Source organism: Apodemus sylvaticus, chromosome 5 (assembly GCF_947179515.1).
Source record: "Apodemus sylvaticus chromosome 5, mApoSyl1.1, whole genome shotgun sequence".
Taxonomy (NCBI): domain Eukaryota; kingdom Metazoa; phylum Chordata; class Mammalia; order Rodentia; family Muridae; genus Apodemus; species Apodemus sylvaticus.
In genome coordinates this window covers 52,535,039-52,547,905 of record NC_067476.1, presented here as the reverse complement: position 1 = coordinate 52,547,905, position 12,867 = coordinate 52,535,039, and the positions used below count along the sequence as shown (strand labels likewise).

General features: G+C 45.8%; 1 protein-coding gene across 2 annotated transcripts in view; it reads right to left on the bottom strand.

The window, feature by feature from the left end:
• Rapgef4 (Rap guanine nucleotide exchange factor 4) overlaps positions 1–12,867 on the bottom strand; it is a 286,423-nt gene that overhangs the window by 14,427 nt on the left and 259,129 nt on the right. For both annotated transcript variants that reach the window (XM_052182692.1, XM_052182693.1), the window contains 6 exons: positions 8,338–8,463; positions 7,757–7,935; positions 4,733–4,823; positions 1,446–1,496; positions 605–692; positions 140–204 (listed from right to left, as the gene is read on the bottom strand). In XM_052182692.1, coding sequence (XP_052038652.1) covers positions 140–204; positions 605–692; positions 1,446–1,496; positions 4,733–4,823; positions 7,757–7,935; positions 8,338–8,463 — 600 coding nt within the window. The remainder of the gene's footprint in view (positions 1–139; positions 205–604; positions 693–1,445; positions 1,497–4,732; positions 4,824–7,756; positions 7,936–8,337; positions 8,464–12,867) is intronic.

The following is a 12,867-nucleotide window of genomic DNA, read 5'->3' as shown; positions in this document are numbered from 1 at the left end:
AAATGTTTCAAAACTCTATTCTGTGTAACTACCTTTGTAACACGGCAGCATACACAGAAGTTATTTGCCTTATTAGTACAAATGCAAATTTTATTTTAGAAAAAAAACATTGTAGTTAAGGTTATAATACTGCACGTACCATTTTTTCAAAGTTTACTAGATTGTCAATGAACGTCTTGTTCCCCTCATGAGTAAATGTCATATCTGTAAAGAAATAAAAGCCACATTCTAGTCACTAACTGAAATATGTCACACTAAGAAAGTACAATAGCACCATTAGCATATGCAGGTGGATTTGCATAACATTGTAGTTGAAAAAGCTGATAATAGTTTCTTTTATGTTAGGTGTTTAACTTTCCAAATCACTTTACCTGAGGTTAGTAAAATCTTTACCGTAAACCCTTTTCATTCACGAAGCTTCAAAATCATGGGCGTTTCAGATCACTGTGTTCCCACCTTCCAACCCCTTTAGGAGACTAGGGCCCGAGAGCAGGAGCCAAGGGAGGTGGAAAGACAGAGTCTTCTTGCCAGAGAGCCTTCATCTTTATCATCACCCCCTCAAGTGCCCCACCCACCTGGCCTGGGTGTGTCACCTTCAGATTACCTTTAATAAGCAAGGGCATGAAAGGGATGAGAGGGGGTTCCAGCTTGGCTGCTGTCAGTCTGTATGCCCTGTGGTTTCTGGAAGGATCCTTGGGAGAAACAGAAGTGTTGTTGGTCAGTGATGAGTGACACATGCCACGCCCACTTTTTAACCTCTTAGCACACAAAGCATCCCACAGCTGTGTCTTGGGAGATGGGAAGAATGGCATATTTAAACAGGTTTGTTTTGTTTTAAGACAACTTCACCTACGGGTGAGCAGCACTGTGCTGTTTGTTTCTGTTCTGGTTTGAAGGCACCCGGAAGTGCCAAGGGGAGGCATTCCTCTGAATACAAAAAAAACCCCAAACTGTACAAAACGAACCTCAACAGATCCCTCACTCCATGACACCCCACCTCCGTCCCAAAGGCTGGCTCCCTACCTCATCCTCTAGCATAACCAGTCCCAACTTGCCCTCTGAACCATTCCTTGCCCCCAGCAAGACCCAGTCACCACTTTCCTGTCTGGTAACACCTCCCAGACAACAGGGAGACATAATTTTGGCAAGCCAAGAAACACAGCTTCAACCCATCGGCACCTGAGCGGTGTTAGGCAGGGACCCTATTACACTGCTTTTCTAACTTACACAAATTGACCTTATGTGGGACATAAGTCCTCTTTAAGTTAGTTCCTGAGGGTGCCATTCATTAGTCAGACATGCTTGTTTTAGCAGCACTAAAAGGGATCATAAACTTCTTAAAGTCATACAAGGACAGATAAGATTTCTGCAATGAGAACTTGAGCTAATCAGATATTGGATTAATGCGGACAGTGAGCGGAGGAAGGGAAGCTGCTGTCACTTACCATTAAGCTTTCAAACTCCGCATAGAACTTCTTAAACTTGCTCGGCAGTTTCTGTTAATCAAATGGAAATGACACACAGCTGTCAGATTCTAGACCTAGCTATAGATTGTGTGCTACTGTTTCTAAGGGAAATGCATTTCCTCTGGCTCCTAATCAAACACCTCTGAGCCAGGGTGAACTATCATGGTCCCCTGGCACTTGAGAACAACCTCTGGAATACTGAGAACTTGCCTTTGAAAAGTCTTAATGTAGCCGAACTCCAAGAAGCTATCAATGCTTTTGGCCTTACTGCTTTTATAATGTATTCTTGACTGGATGATTCATAATCAGGTCTGCCTGCATTCCTGAGACAATAAGCGGTCGTCAGGACCCTCCAAACCCTTGTTTCTATTAACTCTTTGATTCCCCCAATTAGACACTTAGAATGGAGAACGTTAGGATTAAAGAGACTCAGGAATGATGAAGACTTCTTCCTCCTTTGCAGAGAAAGCCATGGGAGAAAAGGGCCTTCTTATTTCTTCTCTTTTTAATTGCTTTTTAAACTGGCATTTCCCCAGTGCCCAATAGCGCTGAGGTATGGAGGGACTCAGCGTCCTTTGAATAGTTGAAGCCTGTGCATTAGGGATGGACGGGCGGACGGTATTAGTCTCACGGCCCGCTGGTCCCAGCTGCAGTTGGCCTCCCTGGCTCCTTGGGTCCGCATTCCCCGCTTGCTTTTCCGTTACTCTCCTTATTATACTCTGAGCTGCTGTTCTTCTTCTGCATGGCTTCTCTGCCTAATGGAGAACCTGAGAGTTCTATCAGGATGCTGGCTTCTCCTCACAGCATCAATCTGTGCACCTGCTGGGAGAGGCCAGGACATCAGGACCAGATCCCCTTTCAATCCAGTGCTTGCCACTTTTGCTGAGAGTTGTTTTTGCAAAGCTGAGCTTTCTACGACCAAGCCAGGGGGGCAGAGCAATGTGTTTCCCACTGTGAGACTGGGAAACGGAGACCTAGAGATTCCCAACAATCCTGCTCTGCCCAGCCACCAGCCTTTTACAACCACTCTCCCTGCTGTTCTCCAGCATGTCTCAGACTGTCATATTCCCATGTAATCACCTGTAACACTCCTGTTTTTGTTTCTGGAAGCCAGTGCCTTGCGCATCTTCCACAACTCCAAGTACCCATTTTCAAGGATGGGGGAGGCCTCACATTATCTCTCAGAAAGCATTCAAGGCTGAAAACTGCCACGGGTGTCAGGGGGCTGAGGATGTCACTTAGAACATCTGGAACCACCAGGTGGTGATAAATATAGTCCATTTTAAAAATTAGACCTCTTTGGAGCCGGGCATGGCAACAGACACCTTTAATTCAAGCGCTCTAGAAGCAGAGACAGGTGGATCTCTGTGAGTTCCAGGCCAGCCTGGTTTCCGTAGTATGTTCAAGGCCAGCCAGGGCTAAATACCAGGGACCACATATTGAACAGATCTGTTTGGATTAGATTCAAATATTCACTGATACAGATTCTTAGGCAGAGGCAATAGGCAAGATGGCACTACTTTTTTTGTGGCTCTCAAGGCCATTCTCTAACAACACACCGTTTCAAGAGACATGTCTTGGTAGCGGCCATTAGCCAATTCAGGGAAAGTCTAGCAATGTCAGCACCATGTTTGTTGTCTTAGCTGGGCAGGTGGGCGTGGGGCTATAGGAAGCGCTTCTGAATACAGTGGGCGTGGCCAGAGAAATTCAGAACCCTACAGCACACAGGCAGTCCTCCACCACAGAGGCAGTCCTCCACCACACAGGCAGTCCTCCACCACAGAGGCAGTCCTCCACCACAGAGGCAGTCCTCCACCACACAGGCAGTCCTCCACCACAGGGATTTGTCCTCCCAATTGTCCATAGAGCCAAGGCCAGCACTGTTAGCACCTTGTCTCAGATGGGGCTCGCTCCCCACTTCAAGCCCCTCTTCTACTGTAGGCCCCTGTATCTCCTCTTTTGCCCACTGACTGATTTACAGTTGTTCTGTCATCCTCTGAGACCATGCATCCACCTTTCCTTCCCCTGTTCATGCGTCTACTCTGTGCTCACAGAAACTGTGTGAGATGCCCTTGGAAATGACCCAAAACAAAGGAGCTCATGAGTGCAAACTCAACGTACAGAATTACATTTCTGTCAGATATACACAGTGACAGAAATAGAAGTTCGTGGACTCATGGTACTCTTACACCAGTGAGGGACTGGCGTCTCCTTTGCTAACAATAAACTGGCCATTTAGCTGGCCTTACCCTCCCTAGGGGCTTTTGAGGCAACCCGGAAGGCTCAGAGAGTATTCTATCTCACTGCCTGGTTGTGAGTACGTGGAACACACAGCTGGCCTCCATGGGCCCTCAAAAAACTGTAGAACTTCCCCCCCCCCCCAACCAACTGATTTGGACTCGGTGTGGGAGATCAGAAGCCAGAGGCAGGCTGGGATATGCAGACTCTCAGAGGGGAACAGTGAGACAGGGGCACTACGCAGGGGCATCGCTGCTTATTGCTGGCCCGCCAACTCTGTCCTTTCCCTGCCGGGAAGCCAGTCCAGCTGCGTGGCTCTCGGGCCTCTCCAATTCCCTCATGCCTATATTCAGGGGATGAATTGCTGTGTGCTGCATCTGCAGGGAATTTTAAGAGAAACTCAAGACAGGAGAGCTTGCAAGGACCTGCCCTATTAAACAATGGAAATATTTAGGAGAGTCAAGGGAAGAAAATAGTTTCAGGAGGGAACCGGGCAGGGAAATAACTTCTTGGGGCGTGTGGACACGTTAAGCTCCACGGCAGAGTGGGTCTCAGAGAGCCCGGGCCCTCTTGTTTTCCTCTGCGAGTCCCTCTTCCACATGCTTGTGTGTATTTGCCAGGAGTCTATTTTTGTATGTTCTGTTAGAGTTTACTGTTTCTTCAACCTTGCAACATATAAGGGGATAAGCACATTCCAAGTTCTAAGTGAGTGACACAGGAAGGTGCCTTTGAATGTCAGTGAATCCCTGTCCTGTTTGTTCCTTCTTGTCATATGTGAGACCTGGCTTTAGGATTATTTACTTGTAGCCATGGGAAAGCTAAGGTTCTCCACCCCTCCCCCAATTCCTCCACCGGGACAATGTGTTTTTAAACTCTCACTCTGAGGTAACTAGAAAAAGGAGACAGGTCCTTTGCCATTGTCATACCAGTGTGAGTGCTGCTTCTATGAAAAAGCTCACTGGTGAGCCTCTGTTTTTATCCCTCAGGCACAAGTCCCAGCTGGATGCCGGCCCCCGAGGCTTACCTACCTCCCAAGTAAGTGCCAAGCGGCTCACAGCGACATTACTGAGTCCCATGACGATGGCGAAGAAGGAATTTAGGTTTTTGTACTCCTTGCAGCTGAAACACAAGAGGCACGTATTTAAGTAGAAGGCCACTTTTGAGCAAGATTTCTTTTAAAAAAAAATAGAGTTCTATTTTCTGATAGTCAATTAATATTTATCAGGACTCGTTTATATGAACTGGCAATGACAGATTTAAGGCATTGCTGGAATTCTGCTTGGGTAACCATGCTCTGTGGCTCGACAGCCCACGCTAGTTTTAGAAAGTTCATAGTTTTGGTCGTGGAGGATTCAGTTTTGAGAAGTGATTTAAATTCACCTCCCCTCAGGGTTGTTATTATAATCCTAAACTTGCTAAACACTATAGTGAACCTGGAAGGGGGTGGGCAGACACATCCCATGGGATTAGAAAAGGGAAGGCGAAATGAGGGGAAAATTTGAGACTTGGAGGTGGGTACTCTGACCTGGAAGGTAGGAAGGGGTTAAGGATGTCACAATGCTGTGGCCTTCCCTGTCCCTGTATGCTATATTAGTGACACTAAATTGTTTTAAAGTATCAGCTTACAAGGCCTGGTCCCTGTGGGTTGGGCATTAGTTCTCCCTGAGTTAGAAGTTGGGAGATAATTTATCTCAACAATAACAAAATAACTGTATCTTAGTTTTACCGATGTTGGTAAGGTTGATCATTTTGATCTGTGTTTATACCACTATGAGTATTTACAAATCTATATTTGAGAATTTAGGATTAAGCCTAAATTCTTATTAAAATGGCAGCTTTATCCCAAGTATTTGGTACACCTGATGGCAAACGAACACAACCACACACCCTAAGTTCTTCATACCAGGCCCCCCAAAAGGGAAATCTTTCATTTCATAATTAGCAGAAAATTTTCACCACATATCAATATGGCTATATAAGTTGGCTGCTATCATAAATAAATACTGTTTGAACAGACGTTTTTGCAGAAGGCTCATCGCACGGTTGCTTTGGCTGCTCATACTCAACTCAAAAAGTGGCAATGAGCTGTTCTTCGTATGTCTGTGGGGGTGGGGAAGTGCACTTCAGGGGGGCCACCTCGGATGGGCTCATACAATTGGCTAATAGAACAAGCGAGGACGTCACAAGGCTAGGGCAGTGGCTCCCTGGACAAGGGCCAGCGTCTCCATGTACACAGCCTTATGCAAGTGATTTGGAGATAATAAATCCAGAGCTGCAGGCCTGCCCTGGTTCCAGCTTTGCTCCTCATTCAAGGCAAGTCAGGAGACGACTGTCTCAGTCTTCTCCTGTGAACACACGATTAACACACCTACTCCAGCTCTGCCCTCAATTTTGCTAAGCTCCAGACTGAGCCGAGAACTAAACAGATGCTATTGTCTACCTCAGTGGCTCTCAACCTTCCTAATGCTGTGACCCTTTAATAGTTCCTCATGTTGTGGGGACCTCTGACTATAAAATTATTTTGTTGCTACTTCACAACTATAATTGTTCTACTTTTATGAATTGTAATGTAAATATCTGATATGCAAGATACCTGAGATGTGACACCCCCTCACAGAAAGATGGAGACTCACAAGTTGAGAACCATTGGTCTACAGGCTTCTGTTTGTTCTTGTAGACTGGGGATTGTGAAAGTCTACAGTCTGTAATAGCTGGGCTGAGTAAACAGATTCACTGTGGGGCAGTAGCCTCAGCACAGGGCTGAATGTGGTTAAATAATCAGCTGATATACTGGGAAGGTCAGGTCCACCTATATAATACAGCAGGAGTCAGGAAGATAGGGGAAAAATTACAAAGACAGAAACAAAAAAGAATTCCTGGGTGTTCTGAGAGCCTTCTCTGTGTCACCTCCTAAAATGACAAGCAGGTCCCTTCTCCCTTCTTGCTGCATTTGGCACTAGCAGGCTAAGGTGAACAAGAGAGAGCACGCTCCCTGTGAGGGGACAGCACACCCTGTCAGAGTTTCCATAATCCACTCATTCCAAACACATGAAGGCATCCGCTCACTGCACAGAGGCCGCCGTGCAGGAAGGCGAAGGGGCCACGCTAAACCTTTCTCCCAATAGCTGGCGTTGCTAAAGGCAGAGCAAGCAGCACATGGACTCAAAGGATCTGGTGTTCTATTGTCCCCCTCAAATTTTTTGGCAAAACAACTCAAGGCATTTGGCAAGCCGGCTTCTCTAAAACACCAAGCCTCTTCCCCTTCTTTGTTTAGCTCTGGAAATCAAGAGTGTGTGGGGGATCTGAACTGTTTGGCTCAAGAAAACGCCTGGCTGGGGTCGCTCATTCTCCTAACCTTCCAGAGCTCGGGCTCTGCATTTAGAAAGGGAAGGAGTCTCGCAGCACAAGCCACATTTAGCTTTTTTATTTTTAGCACCGTGGTGATACCAAAAACATGGAAGTAAACAGGAGGTTGTCAAGCCTATCTAAATAGCAGGAGAAGATTAAATTCATGTCAGGGAGAAACCTAACTGGCCCCTGCAGTAAATAAATTGTTTCCCAAGAAGTGCTTTTAAATAGAATATTTATAAGATGTTTGCTTTCTCTGATGTGCATGGAGATGATTTCCTAGTGCCAGGTTAGCTGGCCTGTATGCATTTTTACTGATTTTATTCTGCTTGAGCTGAGTGAGGTCCTGTTCCGGCATGTTCTACTGCCCTCTACTGGTAAGAACGTGTTATGTGCTACATCGGCTTCAAGAGCCTTACTTATAACTCTTGTTGACTTCAATAGCACCCTTCAAACAGAGGAAGGGGAAAGTCTGAGGAGTTCAGAGCAAAATGCACCCCCCCCCCCCGCATTTGACTCCAGCATCAGTGCCTACAAGATGTTAATTTATATATTGACGTTAACTAGTAAAAAGCTAGAAGACATTCTTCTCTTTTAAGAATTCAGCTGCTGCTGGTTCTTACACCCTGTTTCTCTTTGCGAGGTGTTTTTCCATGAGAACATAGTGCAGAGACATTTTTTCCTCCAAAGTTAAAGACACTTACTGAGCCGCTATCTTGATAAATTTTTTCAAAAGCTGAACACGTTTGCTGAGCTGGGAACAAAGGCAGATCTCAGTGACAACCCAAAACTGAATTTCATTAAATCTCCTCAGGAACAAATCCAAGTTTGCTGTGGTCTTTTTAAAATTATGCCTTCCAAATGTGTGGTAGATTAGCTCCAGCTAGAACAGAAAGGAAAACAATTTTACTTATTTGTTGGCTTTTAAATCAAAACGCCAGTCTGGCTCCTCCATTTGTCAGGAAAGTGTTCGACCGAGCAGCAGATGTGAATTCAATCGCAAACCCGGATGTACCTTGTCATATAGATTTGAAGGGCTTTCGCGAAGCTTGTGGAATATATAAATATAAACTAGGTGTTATTGGCTTAATAGACTCTGGAAGACATAGCATAGCATCACAGAGATTTTTTTCTTTAATACTTAATGATTTTATAAGCTCAGCATGCACAAAACCCATCATGTGGTTTCCATATGGCAACACACAGAAACGTATGTTGAGTCAGGCCAGCAGGCTTCGTTCATAATCCTACAGAGCCCATGCGTGTTTCTGGCTGGGTACCTTACCTCATGCACGCAGTTGAAGAGTTCCCAATCATATGTTGTCATCTGGTATGCCAAGTCTTTGGAGCTCATCAGTTCAAATGTCCCCACTGTCCCAGTGGTTGGGCCTTCCTGTTCCGGCAAGGGAGTCTGGGAATGATTGTGAGAAACTGGATCAGAACCACAAAAGGGACCGGTACTTAGTGCCAAATGCTTTCAGGAGTTTTTGATGTTGGAAAGGACGTTAGAAAGGAATATTTTCAGTCATGTTTTGAAATGTTGGTTTTGAGGTTAAAAGTGCCTTTGCTGCTTGTTGTACTTGCCTGGAGGCCATCTTTGTCCTTACCATTGTCAACCATCACCAATTACCGAAAGTGTGGTCGTCAGCTTCGTAGCCACCAGCCACCACTGTCTCAACTGTGGGCCGTGGCACATAAGGCTTGACAAAGGATGAGCAGGGACCTCCTGAGCCTGGGATTGGCGGGTGGGTACCTGGAAACTCTTCCTTTTCCATGGTAAAAATGGAAGGTGCTCTTGGAGACCTTCCCCTCAAGTTTCCATAGAAACTATTATAAAGCCAAATTCTAGCACAGGAGTTTGAATTTCTACCCACACTGCTACTTAACTCCTGGTGGTGACTGAAGTCAAGTTGCCACGGCCATGTCTTCACACACCACCTAAAGTAGTGAAGTGGTAGAGAGTGCTGTGAGCTGAGTCTCTACAGGATTTCCAAGTCCTCAGCCTGACCTGAGAGCTATTGGGTTGAGAATGTTATTTACATGTCTGGGGCCAGACAAGACTCTGCTACTTTGACCAAGACTCTTGTCAAAAGGGTTTTTTTTTGGGGGGGGGTAGGATTCACTTATCTCCTTTTGTGTTCTAAGAAATGCTATATAGTGTTTTTATTTTGTCAGAAGAGTGGCAGATGGAGTGTATAATACCTTAGTACTTATCTGAAAGACTAGGAGTGGATATTTAGGAATGGATATATATGCATACACATGAGACACAGAAAGACTATTTGCCGCTATGATGCTAACAGTATTTGGATATTCAATACTCATGTCACATGGCTAGGGATATAACTCTGGTTAAGGACTTTCCTTGCATGTACAAGGCTTGGTGCTCCAAACCCAGCATTAATAAGAAAAGGGGTTCATGATAGAAATATTACTATTATACAGATTTCATCAGCATCTTCATCGCTGATGTATTCAAGGTGTTCTAGACACCCAAGAAATGACATGCTCAGGGTTTTGGTGGCTCCTGCATTGGAAAGTTCATCTGCGAGCGGAGAAAACAAGTTTGCAGTGTAACAGAGTCAACCTCCATCAACAGGACAGCTCATGCTTCTGAGGGACGCAAGGGTGAAAATGAGGAAGCTGACAGGATGTTTGATTTGCAGGAACAGATTACAGAGAGGGACCAAATAACAGCTTTTAAAGAGGGTCTGAGTACCAGATTAGGAGGTGGTTTGTACTAGATCACGCTAGTGCCGGCTTCAGCAAACAGCAGACGGAACACCAACCTCTCTGTAGCAACACATACTTGGTATGATCCCTTAATCTTTTGACTGTCCGTCTGTAGTTCCAGTAAATCAGGGTTATACTACCCAAGTTGGCAACTAATATTGAGATTTGTTAAGAGGATTAAATGGGAACAATTTAAGTGCAGCATGTAAATCCAGTCCTCAGCACAGGGATGTCCCCTGTCTCAGATTAGTTTCCAGAGGGGTTGCACTGCTACAAATGCACAGGAAAGTGTGGTTAGTGCAACATTAGGTTAAGAGCTGGATATGGGTCCACTCTGTAGAACACAAAGAACAGGGCAGAAAGCAACAATTCCAAACAGAACTGGTGCTGGTGGGCAAGTAATATATAGAACCAGCTGAGAATGGTTCCAGCCCCGGGGAAGTCTTCAGTAGAAGAGTAGGTAAAGCTCTTAAATTCCTGGCCTGAGGACAAGGTCTCCTCCCTTCTGTCCTGGAGCTGCTGCTGTGAGCGGGCCCCTCTGCTCTGCTCTAAAGCTGCTTCCTACTCTAAGTTTGCTCTCTTCTTGAGGACGGAGTAACTCCAGCTACCTGCATCTCTAGCCCTTTCCTTGAGGTTTTATGGTGTCTCATAGATGGGACTGATTAACCCAACACCCCCTATGGTGATTTCAACACTCAGAACGATGCGAAGCCCTTTTGGTAATAGAGGTTGTGTTGTCATCCCCACACCCTTTCAGAGGTTCAAGAAAGCTCTAGAATCTCAACCTTCATTTGAGTGGGGGTGAGCATCAGCAGGAGAGCCTGCCTCTGAAACGGGATTTACATGTACAGCCTAGTCCCCAGAGGAAACACTGCCTTGGGCCATTTTCTTGTGAAGATGTCCCACTGGCTAGGTACAGCAGAGCTTACATGGGATCTGCACAGCAGGGGTGTCTGAGAAGTGACAAGATGTCTTCTCTGGACCCCTATAGGTCCCTCCTCCACCTAATGCTGAGGGAAGGCAATCGGAAGAATGACATTACTGTGGTCCTAGTCCAGAGACTTAACACATAAAAGGGGGTGCTAATTGTCAATGTAATTGCTGGCTAACTGACCTGCACCCTAGCACCCCTTTTTGCTCGTGCTATACCCCTGCCTCTGTAGTGCAACTTAACATAGTGGATCCTCTCTGATGACACACTGGTTATTACAGGCTCCTTGAGAGACACAGACTATGAAGGGTTTGTCTTTGAGACTGTCCCACAGCCAGAAACATCCACAGACTGTGGAATGATGTGGCAGGTACTAAATAAAAGTCTTAGGAACCATTGAGTGGATAAAAGCAGGGCCAAATTACAGTACACCGAGGCCTTGCTGTAATTGGCTTTGTACTAACATTTATACCCAAATATAAAATATCAAGAGAACAAAGCTCTGGAATGTGAGCCCTTCCGCAGTAGGTTCATCACAGGCACTCTACTAGTTTTCAACAACACAATTTAACATTGTGATTCATTTTTTTTCTGGACAGCTTGGGTTACTCTCTTCCTAATTTGACTGTCATTGTCATAAGGACAGATGCCCCTGGGCACTTGTCGTGCTAGCTGACACTTGGTAAGTGTGTGGTGATAGCTTTGAGGGCTCAGTCAACATTCTGCACTGTAGTCACCCTCTGGACAACTCTTTCTAGAAAGATGGTCGTCATCGCGATGTTTTCGTAAGCCCAAGAGGAAGCTTCAGGTGAGGTCTGCCCTCTCTGAGCACACAGAGACAGGTACACAGCAACCCCAGCTGAGAGGCTCATGGCCAGGGGCCTTGGTTGCCAAGCAAATTCCTTCCGACCATTCAGGTCTTAAAATGGAAGATAAGCAAGAGCCCAGGACTTGGAAGGCCGCAGGACTATGAGCAATAAACAGAAGCTTAAAAAGTTAGTGTCTGCCCCCAGGGAGCTGGAGACAGTCCACATGCCTAACTATCCAACCCCTGGCTCAACAAGCAGCCGAGAGCCAGCTGGCAAGAGAGGGAGACACTTCACCCGGCACCTTCGACGCAGCATCAGCAGCGCTAGCTGTTTAAGGCATTGGTTTCCAGGAGAGGGTATGTGGACTCACAGCAAGTTTTAAGTTACATGTGCACGCGTGATGTGTGGGGAGAGGAAGGGCCAATGTTCTCTGGCACCAGTAGAGGTCAGAGGACAATTCTGTAGAGTCCCTCTTCTGCTGACATCTTTACATGGTTTCCTGGCTATTTATTTTTTTATTATTTACTTTAAATCCCTAAAGATGTTTATTCAGAAAGCAATGAAGGCAGGTGATTAAAGAACCAAAGAACACAAATTAAGGCTTGTGACTCAGTGCTGATCTTCTGGTGCTGGTGCTAGGGCGAGTCGGGTGCTCGGGGCTTGGTTGGGGCTGAGGAGGGATGAGGGGGCTGGGGGAAGGGAAATCACTGCGTCATATTCATGAAGTTCTTAGGTGAAAGCAAAATGGTGCCAAATGAGCTGTGCCCCTGGGTCTGGTGGCACACACCTGTAATCTCAGCATGGGGAATTCTAAGGAAGGAGGACAGAGACCTAAGAGCCACAAAACAAGACCACATCTTAGGAAAAAAAGAAAAAAGAATGAACAAAAAACCCTGGCATTCCCTGAAGCAGAAATCAGAGTCCTGTTGAGGGAAAACACATCCTATCAAGATCTGAGAGGCACATTTTGTTGCTGGGTGTGAACCTGGGCTGTCACAAGGGCTCTGATTACACGCTTTAACCCAACTCCCTCCTAAAGTTCTAGCAAGACCTGTCTACACCTCACTAAGGAAACAGACCTCTCCCAAGATGTTGGTATAGCCCGCCTCTCACCCACAGGTTGTCTTTTATTTCCTCACAAGGGAAGCTTGTGTGTCCTGAGACAGAAAAACTGGATTTGTGAAACCAAACCAGTCCTGTGGCTTCTAAGATCTTCTAGTCAATCCCGCACTCGAGTTTTGGAGGAGAAACAGAAATTAATGTATCTCCTTCTTCACAGAAGTTATGAGTGGCTGGGAACAAGTGTTCTGGCCTCTGGTATCCCATGGTGACCCAGAGAGCA